Source organism: Thamnophis sirtalis, unplaced genomic scaffold, assembly GCF_051295495.1.
Source record: "Thamnophis sirtalis isolate CommonGarterSnake01/CBP01778 unplaced genomic scaffold, rThaSir2_p1.2 scaffold_3, whole genome shotgun sequence".
In the NCBI taxonomy this organism is placed as follows: domain Eukaryota; kingdom Metazoa; phylum Chordata; class Lepidosauria; order Squamata; family Natricidae; genus Thamnophis; species Thamnophis sirtalis.
The window spans coordinates 131,556,810-131,574,841 of record NW_028261383.1 but is presented as its reverse complement, the minus strand read 5'-3'; the positions used below and the strand labels follow the sequence as shown (position 1 = coordinate 131,574,841).

Here is an 18,032-nt window from a genome sequence, read left to right as displayed (position 1 = left end):
GAAAGGAAAAATAGTTGCATTTCTCCACTCCTCTGCAGAATGACAGATGAAGGGGAAATTGCACACCAGCGGGAAAGCAGAGAGACGGGTAGGTTACTTTAGCGGAACGCACCGAAGTGGAGCCTGGGAGGCGCTCGCTCTTCCTAGAGATTTGCATAGATCCAAGAGACTGTCGGAGAAAAGTCCCGGTCTAGTTGGATCTACGAGGGACAGTTCGGAGGAGGTGATTCTCCCCGGAACCACTAGAAATGAGACGGGGGAGGGCGCTCTGGGCGGCTGCTTCGACATTTCAGCTCATTATGCGCGTGGGTGTCCACCCACCCACGTCTCCTTTCAGGAAAGTCGACGGGCTGGAGCAAGGGGGGGGCAGTTTCGGAACCTCAGTTATTCTGGCTCTCCCCCACCCGCTCACTCTGAAGAGAGGCGTCAGCCGAGGGAGAAGGAACAGTGTTGTGTGGTCGGCGTGTCTCCTCCCTCCGCTTTTTGCAACACATTCAACCCACCGGGCTCCAGAACCAATGCTCAAGATCGAATTCCTAATGCGTCAATGGCCAGATCCTGCGAATCCCAGGGTTAACTTGGCCTCCTCCTCCTCCTCTCTCCCAGATTAATCTGGTTGGGGCACCTCCTCTTCTCGATGATCCTGTATTATTCCGCCTCCTTATTACTTGTAGGGGGGGGTGTCTTTCCAGGCTAGGGTGGGGTGGGGGCTGGTCGTTGTTTATTTAGCTGGAGTAAGGAAGTCGATTAAAAAAAGAAAGAAAAGCTTCGCCTGTCTCCAGGCTCTATAAATGCCATTGATTTATTCTTCCCCCCCCCCCAGAAACACACGGAGGGGAGGGGACTGGAATTGGGCTAGCGGATTGGAGGAGTGTGGTGAGCAAGGAGGGATATGAAGGAGGAGGAGAGGTGGGGAGGGGGCTCCCGCTCCCCTCCCCCTGCCTCCCCCTCCAGACAGCTGAAGACCCCCTCCGCCTCGCTTTCTCCCCCTCAGCCGCTCCGGAGGTTCCCCCCCCTCCCAGCTCCCCCTGCTGGGGACGCAGCTTCCCTGCCCCCCTCCGGGATCCCTACTCCTTTGGCTCCGCCCCTTTGTGATTGAAACGCCGATCACGTCGCGAGGAGGCGGGGGCGGGGGGGAGGGGAGGCTGGGGAAGAGCCGAGCCGAGCCGAGCCAGGGCTTCGACAAGAGCGGCCCCTCTCCCGTAGAAGAGCGGCTGGGCGGGCAGGCGGGCGGGCAAGGCAGGCGGACAAGCGAAGCCAGCAACAAGTGCGCAGGGAGACAGGCGAGGCGAGGGAGGGCGAACGCTGACGTCAGCGAGCGGACTATTATGGTCTGGGCTGTGCTGGCTGCCGCCGCCGCCGCCGCCGCCGCTTTTCTGCTGCCAGCGGCCGAGTAAACATGGAGCTCTCCGCCGTGGGCGAGAGGGTCTTCGCGGCCGAGGCCTTGCTCAAGAGACGCATCCGGAAAGTAGGTGCTCCGGCGCTGCCTGGCAGCGCAGGGTCGGCTTTGTGCGCGCGGCACCGAACCCGCCAGGCCCGCCCGAGGCCGCAGGCAGGCAGGCAGGCAGAGGAGCGGGGCTCCGCGCGGCTCCCTCCTTTCTGCAGCAGTGCTTTGCTGCCTGCCGCTCCCCCTTTCGGCTCGCGCTGCGCAGATTGCCACCATCTCTCGAGCGTCGCGGACCCTTCCCCCCCCTCCAACCTCTTAAATGCATGCACGTTTTTGGCTGCTGCGGCTATTTTATTTTTTTTGCACGCAGCTCTGCATGCATCTATTGGAACCCGGCTTGCAGCACGCCCCCTTTTTCATGCATGGAGATATTTTATTTTTTCCGCCCTTGCAGCTTTTTTTTTTGCCTTTGCGTTTTCGTGGCATGCTTTTGGGGGCTGCTTGGGTTTTTTTTTTTTTTTGGTAATTGACGCATGCGGTCGGGAACACCTTTGGTTTTCATAGCGAGTATGAAATTGTAGCGCCGTTTAATTTGGTAGGCTCTCCTGAAATGCGGGCTCATTTGTTTCTTCTTGGCAACTGCAGGGTCGGATGGAATATCTGGTGAAATGGAAAGGCTGGTCTCAGAAGTAAGTAGAGCTCAGGGCAGTCTAATGTAGATTGGTAGCAAAAATTGCAGTAGGACTGGAAATAATGCTTTGTGGAGTAGACCGAGGGACTCCCCCCTCCCCCCAAGCTATCCTCCACTGCTGTGTTATGGAACATCGTGAGGGGGGGATTATTTTCTCTCTCTTTTTTTTTCCTCCTCCTTCTCTGTTGGACTTTCTTTTACTTTTTGCTAGGTACAGCACCTGGGAACCTGAGGAAAACATTCTAGATGCCCGCCTCCTTGCTGCTTTTGAGGAAAGGTATGTCTATTTGAGGAAAACCTACAGCTTTATTAGTGTCATAACTGTGTTTTAGAGCACTATTAAATCATTCTATGTCCTCATAATGCCTGCATTTGTGTTTCCCCCCCCTTAAAAACCGCACATAGGGAAAGAGAAATGGAACTTTATGGTCCTAAGAAACGTGGCCCCAAACCCAAAACCTTCCTTTTAAAGGTAAGAAAGACAAGTGCAAAGAGCCATGTGTTTTATGAGTTTCTGCTGGGATCATAATGGAAAATGCAACTTTTTTTTCTTAATTAAAAGGTCAAAATATGAAGAACCAACTTCTTTTCTGCTCTCTGTGTCTGAATATGTGTGTGTATGTCTGTGTTTGAGTGTGGGGAGGGGGTCCCTCTGCCTTTGTTTTGACAACATTGTTGGAATACAGGACTAAAGAAGTGTAGTTGCTTTCATTCTTTTGCAGGCCCAGGCCAAAGCCAAAGCCAAAACATATGAATTCCGTAGTGACTCTGCTAGGGGCCTCCGGGTACCTTATCCTGGACGATCTCCCCAGGAACTGGGCTCTACTTCCCGGGCTAGAGAAGGACTGAGACAGATTCCACTGCCCCCTCAAAGCACCTCCACCACCTCTACCCCCAGCATGCCTCGAATGGAGCCAATCCAGGAAAACAGGGTGGGGATAGAGGAAGACCGATCTGAAGCCGCCTTCAAAAAACGAGGTCCAAAGCCCAGGAAAGACCTGCCCGAAATGACAGAGGTTGCCTCAAAGCGGAAGTCAATAGAGCCTGGCGACAAGATGGTGGTGGACTACCTAAAAGCTAGAAAATTAGAAGAGACAGATAACTCTGGGACAGCAAAATTCAGTTCAGGACACAGTGTGATCCAGTTAGCTCGGAGACGAGAGCCTGAGTTACCCAGTGTTGTTCCCAACCCAAGGGCGGAAACTGGAATTAAACTGGGTGCACCTGAGACTTACCCTCCTAGACTGACCAAGCACAGGGCGGATTTCCTGGATTCCAAAGGGCAAAGTGGTTTGGACTTGGGGGCTTCTAAGATCTTGCATAGCTCTGCAAACCAAGGCAGCTTATATCGTGATGGCATAGGGACGCAGGCTGGCAGGCCTTCTCTCATCGCCCGCATCCCTGTCTCCCGGATCCTGGGTGACCCAGAAGAAGAACCTTGGAGCCCATCTCTCAACAATTTGGAGAAAGTAGTAGTGACTGACGTGACATCCAATTTCTTGACAGTAACCATCAAGGAGAGCAGCACAGACCAAGGGTTCTTTAAAGAAAAGCGGTGAATTCCTTCAGAGAAGTCATTGAAAGGCTTTGGATAGAGGTCGGCTGAATTGGGATTTTTTAAAAAAAACTTTTATTTTAAAGCTTTTTGGGACAGGCTTGCTTGTCAAACATCTGTCCTTAATTCTTTTCTTTATCTCTCCCTCCCCACCCCAACCTTGCCACCAATTTCAATTTTGGTTGAAAAAAATTATCTCTAGAGTTATATTTTCTATTAGATGTAAATATGTTATTTAAAGAAAAATACATATATCTATATATATATATATATATCTATATACATACATATAAATATATATATTTCAGCTCTTAAGTTGTTTGATTGTTGCTTTTTTTAATTTAAGGCCTTTGGAGAAGGATATTAAAACAGAAGTGATGCATCTCTTGCCTCAACTGCAAGAGCTGGTGTGTAGATAATGAATGATCCTGTTAGTCAATCATAATACCTTGGTTTAAACCCCCCCCCCCAATTGTTTCTCCTTCTTTCCCACAAATATGATGTTGACTGAAAATATGGGGATATTATATTCATCTGGGGATTGAAAAAGCTCCAGGTTTTTTTAAAATTGTTATAAGGTGTTGCTTTGTACAATCAAGTGTGCTGTATACACAACTGTTCTGGCTGGACAGCTGAAGTAAGCACTTGACTTTACAGTATTGTCTTGCTTTGTTTTGCTCCAGTTGAAAAAAAAGTTGTTGTTCTAAAAAGTGTCCATTAAAACCGGTTGAAATATGTTTTAGCAAAGAAGTATTAACTTGAATACCTTTTCTTGCAAGGGAGAAGGGGATGTGTAAGATTTCTTTTAAAGTGTAGCTGCTGTTATGCACTTTAATATGACTGTCATAGAGGGAAAGTGGGAGTAGTAGAAGAAGAAATTGAGCTGATAGTTTAATTTAATTTTGATTTCTCTCTCTCTCTTTCTTGATCTTTTCCCTGCTCACTCCAATAAGAAAATCTGTTTACATTCCTTACATGCCAGAAAGTTGGGGAGGAAAGCATCTGACTGGTCATATTCTCAGTGTTCCTGCTGTTATTTTGAAAGTGGATTTTCCAGCCTCCCCCAATGTTCGTAGTTCCTTTGTAGGCTATTAGATTAACATATGGCACAACATCACTGTTTTCCTCATACATTCTCAATCTCTGATTAAGGATAAAAGACAACTTCCCATGTAATGGGGCTAGGAAAGAGTTTCAGAGTTAGCTGTTTTTATAGTTAAATTTCTTTCATTTTTTAAAGAAAGAAGCATCTGATTCCCCCCCCCAAAATTTCCAAGCCAAGTGATTAAAAAATGCTTGTCAACTTTAAACAAACATTTAAACCATTTCTCTACTCCCTTGAAGATGAACTCTCCTTAGCTTTTCATGAAAAGGGTTTGGTTGTGCTTTATTCTGTAAAGCTCCTGATTAATAGGGGACACGCAGAGGAAATTGGGGGAAGGGTTGCTTCCTCTGCTTTTAGCAGGTGCTGTGGTGTCCCAATAGATATTGATTTAAGCATCTTTTGTTGGTTCAAAAAGCACAAAATCTGCCTCACAGCCTCTAAGGGCCTAGCAGGGGGATGTGTTGACTTCTCTGTTCTTTTTCTGAATGGCTGACTCACTGGGCCCTTTTAACACACTTTCTAATTGCGGGGAGTGAAACTCTATGTGTGGCCTAATGAGAAGAGACAAGGAGAAAATCAGGTGAACCCCAAGTTGCAAGAAGCAGAAATGACCTGGTCATTTCTGGGCTCAGATAGAAATATTGTTTCATAGCCCACTATCTCCTCCCTGCTTATTGGAGGTGGGATTTTTCCACCAATACCAACATGGACATTTTGTTTAGATTGTGCTGAAGAAGTAAGCTTCATTTTTCCCCTCCTGTTCACCCTCCCTTTCTTATTTAAAGGAAAACCAATATTCTAAATTCCAGTCAGCTCAAAGCATTTCTGTAGCTCTGCAAATCTGTTGAGTTCAACCAGGGGTGAGGAAGCATGTCAGCATATGTGTTGGTTGACAGTGGTTCCATATAGTTTAGAGCTGGAGTGGGGAAGAGGGGAGAATGCCTAGGAAGTATATTTCCTGGGTAGAAACGATCTTTAAGTGCTCTCCTTAATTCCTCAGGTGTCAAAGGTGGTATATGCCCCCTGTGATGTGGGTTTCTAGAGGCACACACATGGGTATATAAAAGCTAGACCGACATGTGAGTGTATCTGTCTATGTACATAGTTACATATATTGAATGTATGTAGGTGTGAGTTATTTAATTCTCTTTTAAGATTTGTAAAAGGAAAAAAAATATTATTGAACTGGCCTCACAGTCTCATAAGTGAAGCTTAAGTAGGTGTCTTCTGCAAATGTGGAATGTCTAATACAGTACCTGCTTTTTTGTGAATTGAAATATATATGATTCTTTGTAAATAGAGACTTGGCTTTGTTTCATTTGTTGCTCTCTGGGATAAAAGACTCCTCTTCCTGATTCACAGTTCTGAGGGTCATCCTATCTTGCCCTGCTTGTGGGAAAAGAACACTTAGCTGCCCCTTTGCTCATTCAGCAGTTCCTCTGATATGAAGTTGGGTTGCAGTGCACCAGCCCATTTCCTGAGTGAAGTACTACAATTGGGAAAATATGGTGCTACCCCCTTGCCCTAGCCAGCTGCTCAACGCACGACTGAAAGGGGAGACTTTTTGAAGCACTTCATGCTTGACCAAAATTCAGGTAGTGGAGATCAGGAAGTTGTTATCCTACTGGATCGCTGAGAAACTGAAATAAAGAACCCTTCCCTGGGAATATCATTATGTTGCTGGCCTCTATGATTTTTGGATGATAATGGATGACCTTGGGCTTCAAGCCGTTTTCTCTTGGGACATTCACCAGTCTCTGGGATTAAATGAATCCCTAAGAAGTTGAAGATTAAAAGGAGGAGCAGTATCTGTATTTATCACCAAGTTATGGATGGAAGCTCGTAATCTTGTGGCTCAGTGGTTAGAATGCAGTATTGCAGGCTAACACTACCACAGCCTGGAGTTTGATCCTGGCGGGCTCAAGGTTGACTCAGACTTCTATCTTTCTGAGGTCGGTAGAATGAGGATCCAGATGGTTTGGGGCAATATGCTGACTCTGTAAATCGCTTATAGTGTGCTGTAAACCACTATGAAGTGGTATGTTAATCTAAGTGCTACTGCTATATTCAAGCATGAATCAATCAATCTATTTTCGGACGTTAATTAATTTTACAGTGTTGCTAATTTGAGTGGGAGGCCAGCTTTGCCAGGGATTTTACAAAAATTCAGTTACTCCTATTGCCTTCAATTGAACTGAAGGCACAGCCTTGTATCCTTTACCTGGAAAAGAATTAGTAAAACAATTTAATAGGACTACCCAAGCAGAGGATTGGCAGGTACCTTATAGAATTGTGATAATCCAGAACCCCAAATTTCACTAATAAAAGCCATAAAGGCTGTAAAGCAAAGGGCCTTTATGGCTTCAATTCCTTTGTGATCTTTGAGATCAAACTGAAAAGGTAGGGGAGGAAAATGGGCAGATTTGAATTTTAAGTAAAATACAAGGCTCCTTTCCCTTTTTCGGTTAGGCCCGCAGAGGTAGTTTACCCGCGGCTTCTCTGTGATCAGGAATCCTAATCCCTGGGAGAAATTCTTCAGATGTTAACAACCAAAATCATGTTTAATTGTTGTTTAAATCTAGCCTTCCCTCTTTCCCATGTAGCCTTAACACTGTTTACCAACATAACCTTTTGGAATTTGCCGTGGCCTTCTTGGCCACGCACTTTCCTGGGTCTTTGCAGTTTTGCGTTGCGTGGCAGCGCGGAGAGTTTGGAGGTCGGTAAAACTGGCGAGTCCGGGAAGCGTCCCAGCCAGAAGCGACGGAGACAATCTAGCGCCTCCGCGCCCATCGTGGGAAGGGGGACCATACAGGGCGCCCCGCGGTTAGAAACAATGCCTATCCTTGACCTGAAAGGTTGCTGTGCGGCTGGTTTCGAACAACCGCTAAGCTTAACTCTAAAAGACGGGTTTGTGGGTCGTAACCCCTGGTTTAAGGTTCATCTGGCATGCCCCCCAAAACACAATTCGGATGGAAACCGAAAGGTCGAGTTCACGCAAAATGCCCACCAGAAATGGAAGCCCAGGCTCCTTTTCAACTTGCCCTAAACCGCAACTCAACCTAGCCAAATACTTGGCGTGACCCACCCTGCTCCCAGGCGCTAGGAGAAGAGTTGAGCGGGGTACGGTGATCTTAGTCTGGAGTAAAACAGGTTCGACTGCAGCTAGTTGGCGACAGGCGTAGAAACAGTGACTGCCACCGCGTTCCCAAGGTTGGCTGCGGACTTCCCAGCGTAAATGTGGGTCCCTATGATTTAATCGCGGCAGCGCCGTCGATTTATTCACTCTCTCATGAATACTATAGACGGCCGTAATCTTGAACTAGCAGGCATAAGGACCCCTCCTTACTTATTGCAGAGGGGTTCTCTCCGCAACCCATGCGAGGAATTTGACTTTAGCTCCTTGTTCCCGCACCCGCTCCAGTCGGTGGTCCTAAGGATCGATCCAGTGGATTCCTTTTCCCTCGCGCGTTAACATGACAAGGAGGAGGACAAGGCGTCGGGTCTGTGGGAAAGGCGGATTTATTTATTTATTTTAAATGGGCACCTCTCCCTTCTCCAGAGTCTGCGCCAACATAATTATTGTTATTCTGGCGTGTTTTCAGTCGGTGGTGTGTGTGTGTGCATGTGCGTGCGTCTTCAAGTAGGCAATTACCGAGTCCAGAAACACTGGTTGGGTGGGGTTGCATCGGGTTGCTTCCCTTCGCCTTCGTCCGGGAAAGGAAGAGCCGGCACTTGGAGTGAGGAGCCGAGGGTTTCTCGCCGCCTCCTCCCCCCTCCAGACCGGCGCGGGGGAGCGGGGGTAGGGGAGAGCAGGAGGTTCCTCCCCTCACACCAGAGGAAGAGGTTGAAAGGCGGCGACCGGAGCCGGTGTTTCCAGCACCTCCTGCACGGCTTGCCCCGATTTCGCCATCCGGGGTCCAGGATGGCTGCTGCGAATGGAAGGGAGGGCAAGACGAAAGCTCTTTGGGAGACCGCAACTTTTGTACCCGCGTACTTTTTGTCTCTTCGCCCCCCGAAGACAGCCGGCCAAATGGGCAAAACAAATCGCGGTGTGTTTACTAAGGAAGTGAACGCCGTCCTGTTGCAGGCCGCTTACTCCCCACTCAATAGGCGTTGCTTTACGGCCTCGGCTGGTAATTTCTAAGGCAGCCTCCCCCAGATCTGTCGGTGGTGACTCTGGCTTAGCAATGCTGGGAGTTAAAAGCCTTAAACACTTCTCATGATTATCAGGCTGAGGAAGGCTGCTCTAAGAAGAAACTTGGCTTAAGTTAGTTTACAAAGGACCTTACAATGTTTGCAAAAAGTCTTACATCCAAAATGTAAAAAGTCTAAATGCGCGGCGAAGAGAGGTTCTTAAAAGGCACCCTGACAATCGACATAAAGTATTGGGCGGGGGCTGGGGGGGGGCGTTGGCCCAGAGACGGAGATCCAGGATTGAGCAGCTCGTCTTGTCTCCAGCAAGCAGGTTAAACTCTTGCTCGGGAAAAGCTGCAGAAGTGGCTGCAGAAGAATTTCACCCTGTGAAATTCAGGGTGAGCGGAGCCAGTTCGAGCTGGCCCGGGTTGGGACGAGATCAGACTCTTTCCTCTCCCGGACCTCAAAGACGCCACCTTCCCTTACCAAAGGCAGGGAGGCATATCCTTCCCCTCCGCCCTTCGGAAGATCGAAACAGGAGAGTTTCTCGGCGATTCTGAATTTGAAGGCGAGCGCTTTCAGGATGACGGCCGCATCCTGGGAAGGGGAATCGCCGCTTCTCACATGCTTTCTCTACCCGCAAACCTTTATGTTCCCGCACACGCGCGCCTCGCGCCGTCTGGTTTACCGGGCGGTGACTAATGCCAGATCGCCTAAGATCTTTCCTCCCTGTTGGGGAGCTGGGAGCCGCCGCCGCTGCTGCTAAGAGGTAGTCAGCTGTCAAAAAACTCCTCTGCTTAGACCAGTCCTGGCCAGTGGTCCGTTGCCAACGGAGGTTTTACAGCGGATGGACTTTCTTAACAGTTATTGGAAATGGGGAACCCTTTGGCTACCATTCAATAAAATACTAGACGGCCGGTCTCGGAAAAACTTAACTGTAGATGACTACCGGAAAATCTCAGAATTATAGCTTAATTTGAAAGGTTCAAAAATTGATTGCCAAGAAAGCCCAATCAGTTCTGCTCAGAGGACTGTACACAGACAATGGTTTCTACTTCTTAGAATGTATGAGCCTGCCTTCGAAGCCAGTTTTCTCCTACCCCTTCGCCGTTTAACTTTTGGGTTAAAGGCATGCCCCTTTCCGCTCCAAGTGGATCCCTTTGGTCTCTTTTACACCAAGTCGAAAGCAGAGAACCTAGAACTCTTTCTACCTTGACTTTCCAGACAGATTTGCTCTGGATCTACCGTAACAAAGAGGGGACAAATATGTATGAGACAAGACATGAAAGCTTTCTCTTTGACTAAGAAGGAATGGAAAAGTAAAGAGTATCTGGAGAGACGGAGAAAGGGATGGGTAGAAGCCAATCCTAAAGGGGACTTCTTAGAGGTAACAGGTAAAATCTGTCTGGAGGCAAATTAGACTCTACATGATTTCATGAGCAGATCCAGCCGATTTTCTTTGCAACAATAGGGAGGTGATTAACCATTACCCCCCTTTAAAAAATATGCCCAGTGGAACTGATAGATATGGGATTTCATGGTGACGTCCCATCCCGCTATGAACCAGGTTTTCTTTTCGGGATTAGTGAAGGTCCTGGAAGAGAGGACCTCTGGACAGCTTCTCAGAAGAAAAAAACGGGGAAAGAAAGCCCAGCCTGAAGGCTCCGGGGAAATGGACACTGGGCATGTTCTCCAGAGAGTCCGCAAGGCAAACGTGGTCCTGCCTGGCCAGGGAATGCGAAAGCGATGCAACTCCCCGACAACAGAGGCTCTATAATGAAGTCAAAGGTGCGTCATCTGGGCCACCACAAACTCCGTGTCGAAAGTTCCATCGGGCAGGGTCAGACTTCAGTTGGTGAATTGGGAGAAAGTGAATCGATCAATCAAGAATAGAAAAGCGCCCTTGATCCTTGGGAAACATAGCGCATGGTCTGGCCACCAGGGCTAGCTTTGCTTGTTGTTGAGTCCCAGCGAAAGCTCTTGCCACCCGCCGTTAATATTTTTCAGAATTAAAGATTCCAACTTCAGACGATCGCAGGCGCGTTTATTCGTATGCAACTATTCTTAGCTCTTGCTAAATTTAGTTTGGCTTGTGTAGATTGTCATTCAAATATGAACGGACCACTGGATAACAGTTTACATGAGAGGACCAACGAAGGTGGGTGCCCATTATCTTCTTAGCGATCCTGATGCTTGACGCCACCCCGCTCGGGATTAATCTGAATGAATGAGCCTGCATTCAAGTAACTTTTGTAAAGTGACGAGGTCCTTGGGCAGTTCTTTCGCGAACCCGGCGAGCTTTTTTCCCCTCGCTCCAAGGCCTTCTTTGGTTTCCAGGACATCCTCTCCTCCCTGCCGCCGCCTGTTTGCACCCCGGGAGGGCTGTCCGGGGTTCCCCCTAGAGAAAACTTAGAACAGCTTTTTTTTTAAAGGACTGCTGGATTGCGACCAACGTCTGCCACGAAACAGCGACCTCCAGCTGTAAAAGGAGAAGTGGACGAACAGGTTTTTCCCATTCAGTCCACATGTCGCTTCCAAAATGCTTGCCGTTCTAATGGCGAAGGAACGGGAGAAACGAACCCCAAGTTTTGCTACGGATGAAGAGAACGACACAAAGCCACGCTTCTTTCAACGGGCCGCCCTCCAGAGGTACCGGGATGCAACTCCCAGAATCCCCCGGTCCCTCTGTTGAGGTTGCAGCACCCGACGCTAAACGACTTGCAGCCGCTGGCTGAGATCACACCTCCGGTGAAGCCCGAAGGTGCAGACTCCAGTCCCTCGAAGGACTGGAGCCAGCTTTTCAAAACCTTCCACGTGAGTGACGCGTCATTGTGTCCCGGGGATTCGTAGCAAATCTTCGAGATACTAAAAGCATTCAGAACGGTGCCAGCAGCACCTTCCTTGCGTGATGTGATTCTTCCTGATGGAAACGGGGAAAGGAAGAAGAGGCGGGGGACAGATGGTGCTGCATCCACCCCTTGCATCCTGTCCCAATGCCCACCCAGGGGTAGCCCCCTGGGGAAAACTGCGGGGTTGCCGGACACGCTGTGGTTATCGGAGCCTCAGGCGGCTGACTGCCGTAGCTTCAGAAAATCCGTATCGGGGTGTACCACTCTAAACTGGCCACTAGGGGTGACTTGATGACGAAGCCCTACATCCAGGAAGTCAGGCTTGGACTTGACGGACACACGCGACCAAAGGAAATCCTTCTTATGCCGGTCTTAGCGAGGCAAGACTCGAGAAACTGCTGACTAAGCAAGGGCCCGGTATTTGGAGGAAACGTGAAAAGCAAAACAAAGCTGCTCCAGCTGGATTTATCAGTTTCAGATTTTTAGTTTTATAGGAATGTTGTTCCATTGCACAGGAACATTTGAAGTCCATTAATCTACCAGCATTTGAAGAGTCCTGAACTCAAGGCTTCATCATGGAATATTTTAAGTTAAAAGTCGACATGTGTAGTGATTTCATTGCCATCCTGGTTTATTCAGTGTTCTTTATTTTGTTACCTACACTATAATCAGCCTTAACAGAATCCAGTTGCTGTTAACAATTTTCCAGCTGAAATTACTCATGAGAAAGGAAGCAGTCAAGAGTGATAGGAATATCCTTGTGGCAAGACAGGGCAAACAAATAAAAAATTAAAAAAAAATTATTCTAAATAATTTGCACGTTTGCCCAGAAAAATGTACTGTAAGGAATTGCTCTTGTATAGATAGCAAGACATCTCTTGCTTTACCAATCTCTAGCTTTAAGTAAAATAAGTAAAATAAGTCAATTAGATCAGGTCTTCATTAGCTTGACCAAAGTATGGTGAACTATTCAAAAGGCCTATATAAGATAAAGTCTCTAAATGAAACAAGGTAGGTTTCATATTTCATTCCTCTTCAGATGATTATTTATGTTTCTTTTTTATGGTGTAATTAAACGGTTGCTAATCCAGGCTAAAAAATACACCATAACATTGATAAGAACAAAGGACAGTGTAAATATCTTGTGACATTAAAAAGGCATTTTAGATCTCATTAAAAAATTTTTGATAGTGAAGTATTCTAATTCAATTTTTGTCTACCTTTAAGATTAATGCCATCTGCAAATTATAACAAAAAAACCTCATAATCTACCAGGGGCAAAATTATTGCTTGGAACTCCCCCCCCCCCACTGTGGATATTTGGTAATTCCCTGTGTGCTGCAGAAAAGGCCATACAACCTTCTGCAAGGTTGGTGAAAAATTAGCAGTTCAGTGCTGAAATTTCACACACCACAACAAAGAAAGGATAAAGAAAACTGCATAGAACACATCCCAATCCTATTACTGTAGATTTTTGTGGGGGAGGGATTGTGTTAAGGAGTACTCTGAAAATCCTCTCAGAGATTTGCAATATGTTATTGCATCAGTGGCTATATGCTTTAATAATTGCTCAAGATCTTCAGTTCTGCTGACTGAAGCCTCTAATGTTTCTTTTTCTCATCTACTACTTCTGAAGCCTATATCAGCAGCTATTTTTATACTGGCAAAGTTAAATAGTCTTTAAGATGAAATTATATACAGAAGTTTGGAAATAAAATCGATACAATACAGTGTGATTTTATTAAACATGTATAAAATTGAATTGTCAGTAAATATGTGTTATAAGTGAATTAATATCTTAAGATTAAGTTTAGGAAAACAAGGTAAAAGTGAAAAGGCAACCCAAACCAGGCAGAACAAGCCACAGTCAGTTAAGTTAAAAAAATATTTATTGATACTAAAACAGAGAATTGAAAGTTATACAAAAACTGTCCAGCATAATGTAGTCTAAAAGTTCTTTTAAGCTGGGAAATAAATTAAAGAAACAAAACAAACAGAATAGTAATCTCAAGTCTAAACTAGAGTAAGTGGCAAGAAAACGGGGAGATAGACATCACACAACAGAACCAAGCAAGCTACACAGCCAGGGTCAAACAAATAAACCCCAGTGCAGCAGTGAACCCACAGTGAGATCAGTGGACAGACACTGCTGTCAGCCTTATTTAATATTCTGCCTGGAAAGTCTGTCCCATTCAAACAAAGAAGCTAAGCTTTCCCAGGGTAATAACATCCCCAACTTTTGTTCTCTTAGTATAAAAGCAAAGAAGCAGCTCCAGTTAAAGCAATTAGAAAATGTCATACAAGAACTATTTGGCTTTTTAAAAAAATGGAACATACAGTGGTTGACACACATTGCAAGAAACACTGAACTGATTCTTGCGAGTCTCTTGCAAAGGCATTTCGCTGAGCTCGGAGCAGAATAGAGTGAATATTTATTGGAGTAGCAGAAACAGTGTAATATAAAGTAACTCTGTTCCCCTTTAGTTTTTGGTACTGCAGTTATTAATGTTAATCACAAGAATAAACTGAGCACTTTTGCTCAGTGTAAACCGAGTAACCAAGTTACTCCAAAACAAAAATATTTACCCGATTAATGCAGTAACACACCTGTTATAAAACGTTTTAAAAATGTAGAATAGTAGCAACAGAACTTTTAAAAGCAGTTTTGTAACATAGATAAAACACCCACAGAAGAGGCAGAGCAACAAGAAAAACATGTAAGAATAAAAAGGGGCAATGATTATCATCGAGTTCAGTTGTCTATCCATTACTGATAAAATTGAGTTCTTAACTAGAGAACTCACATGCACAATCTGCTTATACAAGCTTAGTTGTCATTTTGGAATTCAGTTGCATGTACAACTAAGGAAGAATATGCCAACTTGCTCATTCAGATAAGCTATTTAGGACTTTAGACTTTGAAACTGAAATAGCTGGTTAACCAAAAGGCACAACAGCATTTGAGCTTCTGAAGGAGAGCAACATTTCGGTTTTCCAAACAAACGAGATGAGAAAGAAGCTCATTTTTAATGGAACTGACTGAAAAGCAGAATTAAGGATCTGTAATAGAGATCGGGGGAAAAAGGAAGAATGCATCTCTGTGAGAGGAAATGGTTGCATATTATAGATTATAGTCGGAGAAAAAATGAGTTTAGAAAATAAACAGAAGCAGAAGCGACTTGCAAAACTTAAAGAACAAGAAGACAATAGTGCATGTAAGCTAATAAAAGCAACAGTCCTGCAAAGAGCAATGTAACACAGGTGTATATGTACAGGTACATATGCAGCATAATGACCTGAGAAATTGGACTAGGGGATAACACGGCTTTGTGGAAGAAACTCCTATTTCTGAAACCACCAAATTTTTCAAGCCCATAAGCAATATTTGCCAATATTTTAATGGGATTTTCTTCTTTGGGAAAAGACAATAGCTTCTACAAGAAAGATGTGGTGGGGTCTAATAGAAAATTGACTTCATTTAACTGAACTGCTGTGTATCCTCCTCTTCTGACTCTGCTCCAGAAACTTAGTTCTCCACAGAAACATCTACTTTGGCAGAATTATCAAAATATTGTCAACATACACCCAGAATTAAAAGGCACACGATAGGAGTTTAAAAATAGTTTAGCCAAGGACAGCTCCAACAGGAGATGCACAACAAAAAACTGAGACAGGCAGGAATTCTCATCCTCGGATCCTTCACTGATAATATCTAAGTGGGACGCACCGATTGCTACAAAGAACACAGGCAACGTATCTTTATCTGGGCCATCTAGATTTGGCAGATTTTACCAAAGGCATTTAAAGGATTCACTAAGGCAGCCCCTTCAATATTACACAATGACAGCTTTAAAGTAAGTGGACAGAAGCCCCTTAGATAAAATTGGGCACTCTAAGGAGATTAGTTGTTGAGGTGAGGAGACTTCCAGAAAAAAATAGAAAATGGGAATTGTGTAATCTGACTCAGAGGAATACACAACTTATAGAGTACTGCGCTAATTGAAATGGAGAGCAAGTGAGAAGAGAGGGCATCTGATTAAAAGCACTGAATGAGAAAGTCATAAAATCTACAATTCAGAACAAATGCCTTGTTTTCTTACGCTATCTGTCAGGGTAATATAGTCACTGGATGGTTTCTTTTATATTATAAGAAGTCACATTCTCACAAGAGATTTTTCCCTCTGATCTCAACAAAGAATATTTTTGGAACTAATATGGTGAGGTGGTACAATATGGTGAGCTGAGACCCCAGGCAGCCCAGGACTCAAACCAGGAAGGTTGAAAATATTACCTGAATAACATTGTATTAAGCCTGATGCCTGATTCTTAGAGGCATTCTACCTAGCTGCAGGCCCTTTGGAAAATCCCGGCTCAACTTCTGTCACCTTGTTCAGCAGCCGTGCACATCAAGAGGAGTAAGCTTAAGGAACTAGTAGCACTGTTTGCAGAAGACTCATTCAGTGCACTATTATAACCTGGCATATCAAATTTAAATTACAGCTCCATGGAAGCAAATCTCATGGACTTCCTTGAAATTGTTTTCTATGTGAGTAAACTTTGGTGAAAAAAATAAGCTTCCATATCAATGTATTCAACAAACTCATATTAGCTAACCTAAGCATGAGCAACACTTTATCCCTGATAAATTTGCCTTCTTGCCTTTTCTTAGCTTCACAGCTCATATGGCAGTAGTGGAAAGGTTCAGCAATATAAAAGAGAAACTACAGTATGAGCAAGAAAAGTAGTAGGCTAAGCCAATGCTCCAAATGATCCAAAAGTCTGAAAACCATTTGCTGAGTCACATCACAACATGCACACAACAAACTAAACTGCAGTCTCAACATACAGTTTTGGTCACAACCTTTGCATTGCTTTACCTTAGAATGGGTCTGATAAACAGTGGTCCAACATCATGTACTTTATTGACTTTGAAAGCTGCAAAAATACCAATTTCAATAAAATTCCTTATCATCAATTTAACATTCCCTGTTTCTCTTTCTTTTTACTGAATATGCTAGGAGTATGGGGACTTAGAAGCACACTATTAGAACACAGGTCAAATTCTGATTGAGCTTCGCTGTCAATTGACTTGACCGAGCGCTGCCCAAAATTAGACCATGGCTCTTGACCAACAGGAAGCACCTGTTCTGAGAGAAATAATAGAAAGCTAAACCGAATCACCACTTGACTTCAGAAAAAGCAGGTAGCCTAAAATAAACATAGCTTCTAGGATGTTCTCACTCCAGTCTATCCTCTCTGGTTTCATACATTACCTTCCTGGTCAAGGTAATGATAAAGCCATCCCTTGCTGGAAGAATAAAGCAAAGAGACGTTTCAATCATTTCTGCTCTGCAGTGATGCCCTGTAGCAGAATTTAATTGGGAGATACTGGACATATGTAAAGATCAAATAAAAATAAATGGCAGTCTGTATCACAATGTTATCTTGCCATCTGCAATAAGTTTTTTGTAGTTATTGCAGGTTAGAATAAGTAGAAAGATATTATCAATAGAAGAGAATATTTGTAGCTTAGGGTTAAATTGTGGAGTCCTAGATGCTCTCTGACCTTGGTTGTTTGCTTGCAAGTGTTTCATTCTCTGGCTACGTAACTTCATCAGTGCTAGTGACTCTGGTGTTAGCTCCATATTTTTATAACAGTACAATAACTTGCCCTGACAGTATTGATGGGTGTGTGTAACCCCACACTCAGACAGCTAACACCACACTCAGTAGCACTGATGATGTTACCTAGCTTGGTAATGAAATATCTGCAACCAAACATCCAAACTCAAGGGAGCATTTAGGACTATAGAAAGATATCAATTGCATAGAAACCTCAAAAACCTGCTTTCCAAAGTTCCAAAAATTCGCAACTCAATTTGAACAGCACACATCAACAGTATTTCATCTCACATTATAAGGCATCTTATGCTTATAAAATCTCAACATCAGCAAAAATCTCTAATCTTGCTTCCTTCCCGTTTCTTCTGTGTAAGCAACAGCATGCAAAATGTGTATATGTGTGCATGTGTGCGTGAACACATTGGGGACCTACAAGTGGTCTGAACCACATCCTATAGCAATTTCTCAGAACACATGGCTTATTTAAGCAATGATTTACACATGTCACATTTTACATGGAACTGGTAGAACTAAATTCCATATAGAATTTTCCATTGTGTAAAAATCTCCTGAATTACATATATGTATATGATAAAAATTGTTGTTAAAAATGAGACAGCATTCTCCTCTGAGTGGCATCTCTTGACATTTGGCAAGTTGAAAAAAACATTGTCTTTTCAAGTTCTTGA

The 18,032-nt window shown here is 44.6% G+C and overlaps 1 protein-coding gene across 1 annotated transcript; it reads left to right on the top strand.

Moving 5' to 3' along the window:
- Positions 1-1,155: 1,155 nt before the first annotated feature.
- Positions 1,156-4,888, top strand: CBX8 (chromobox 8). The gene is made up of 5 exons (XM_014057997.2): positions 1,156-1,468; positions 2,033-2,076; positions 2,290-2,355; positions 2,484-2,550; positions 2,801-4,888. Exons 1-5 carry the CDS (start codon positions 1,400-1,402, stop codon positions 3,635-3,637), a joined length of 1,083 nt encoding a protein of 360 aa, XP_013913472.2. The 5' UTR covers positions 1,156-1,399; the 3' UTR covers positions 3,638-4,888.
- The last annotated feature ends 13,144 nt before the right edge of the window (positions 4,889-18,032 follow it).

Excerpts from the sequence above, each read along its gene's own strand:
- CBX8 (XM_014057997.2), top strand. The coding sequence starts at position 1,400 with ATGGAGCTCTCCGCCGTGGGCGAGAGGGTCTTCGCGGCCGAGGCCTTG. Across the intron at positions 1,469-2,032 it reads TCAAGAGACGCATCCGGAAA|GGTCGGATGGAATATCTGGT; the intron begins GTAGGTGCTCCG and ends TGGCAACTGCAG. Across the intron at positions 2,551-2,800 it reads CCAAAACCTTCCTTTTAAAG|GCCCAGGCCAAAGCCAAAGC; the intron begins GTAAGAAAGACA and ends ATTCTTTTGCAG.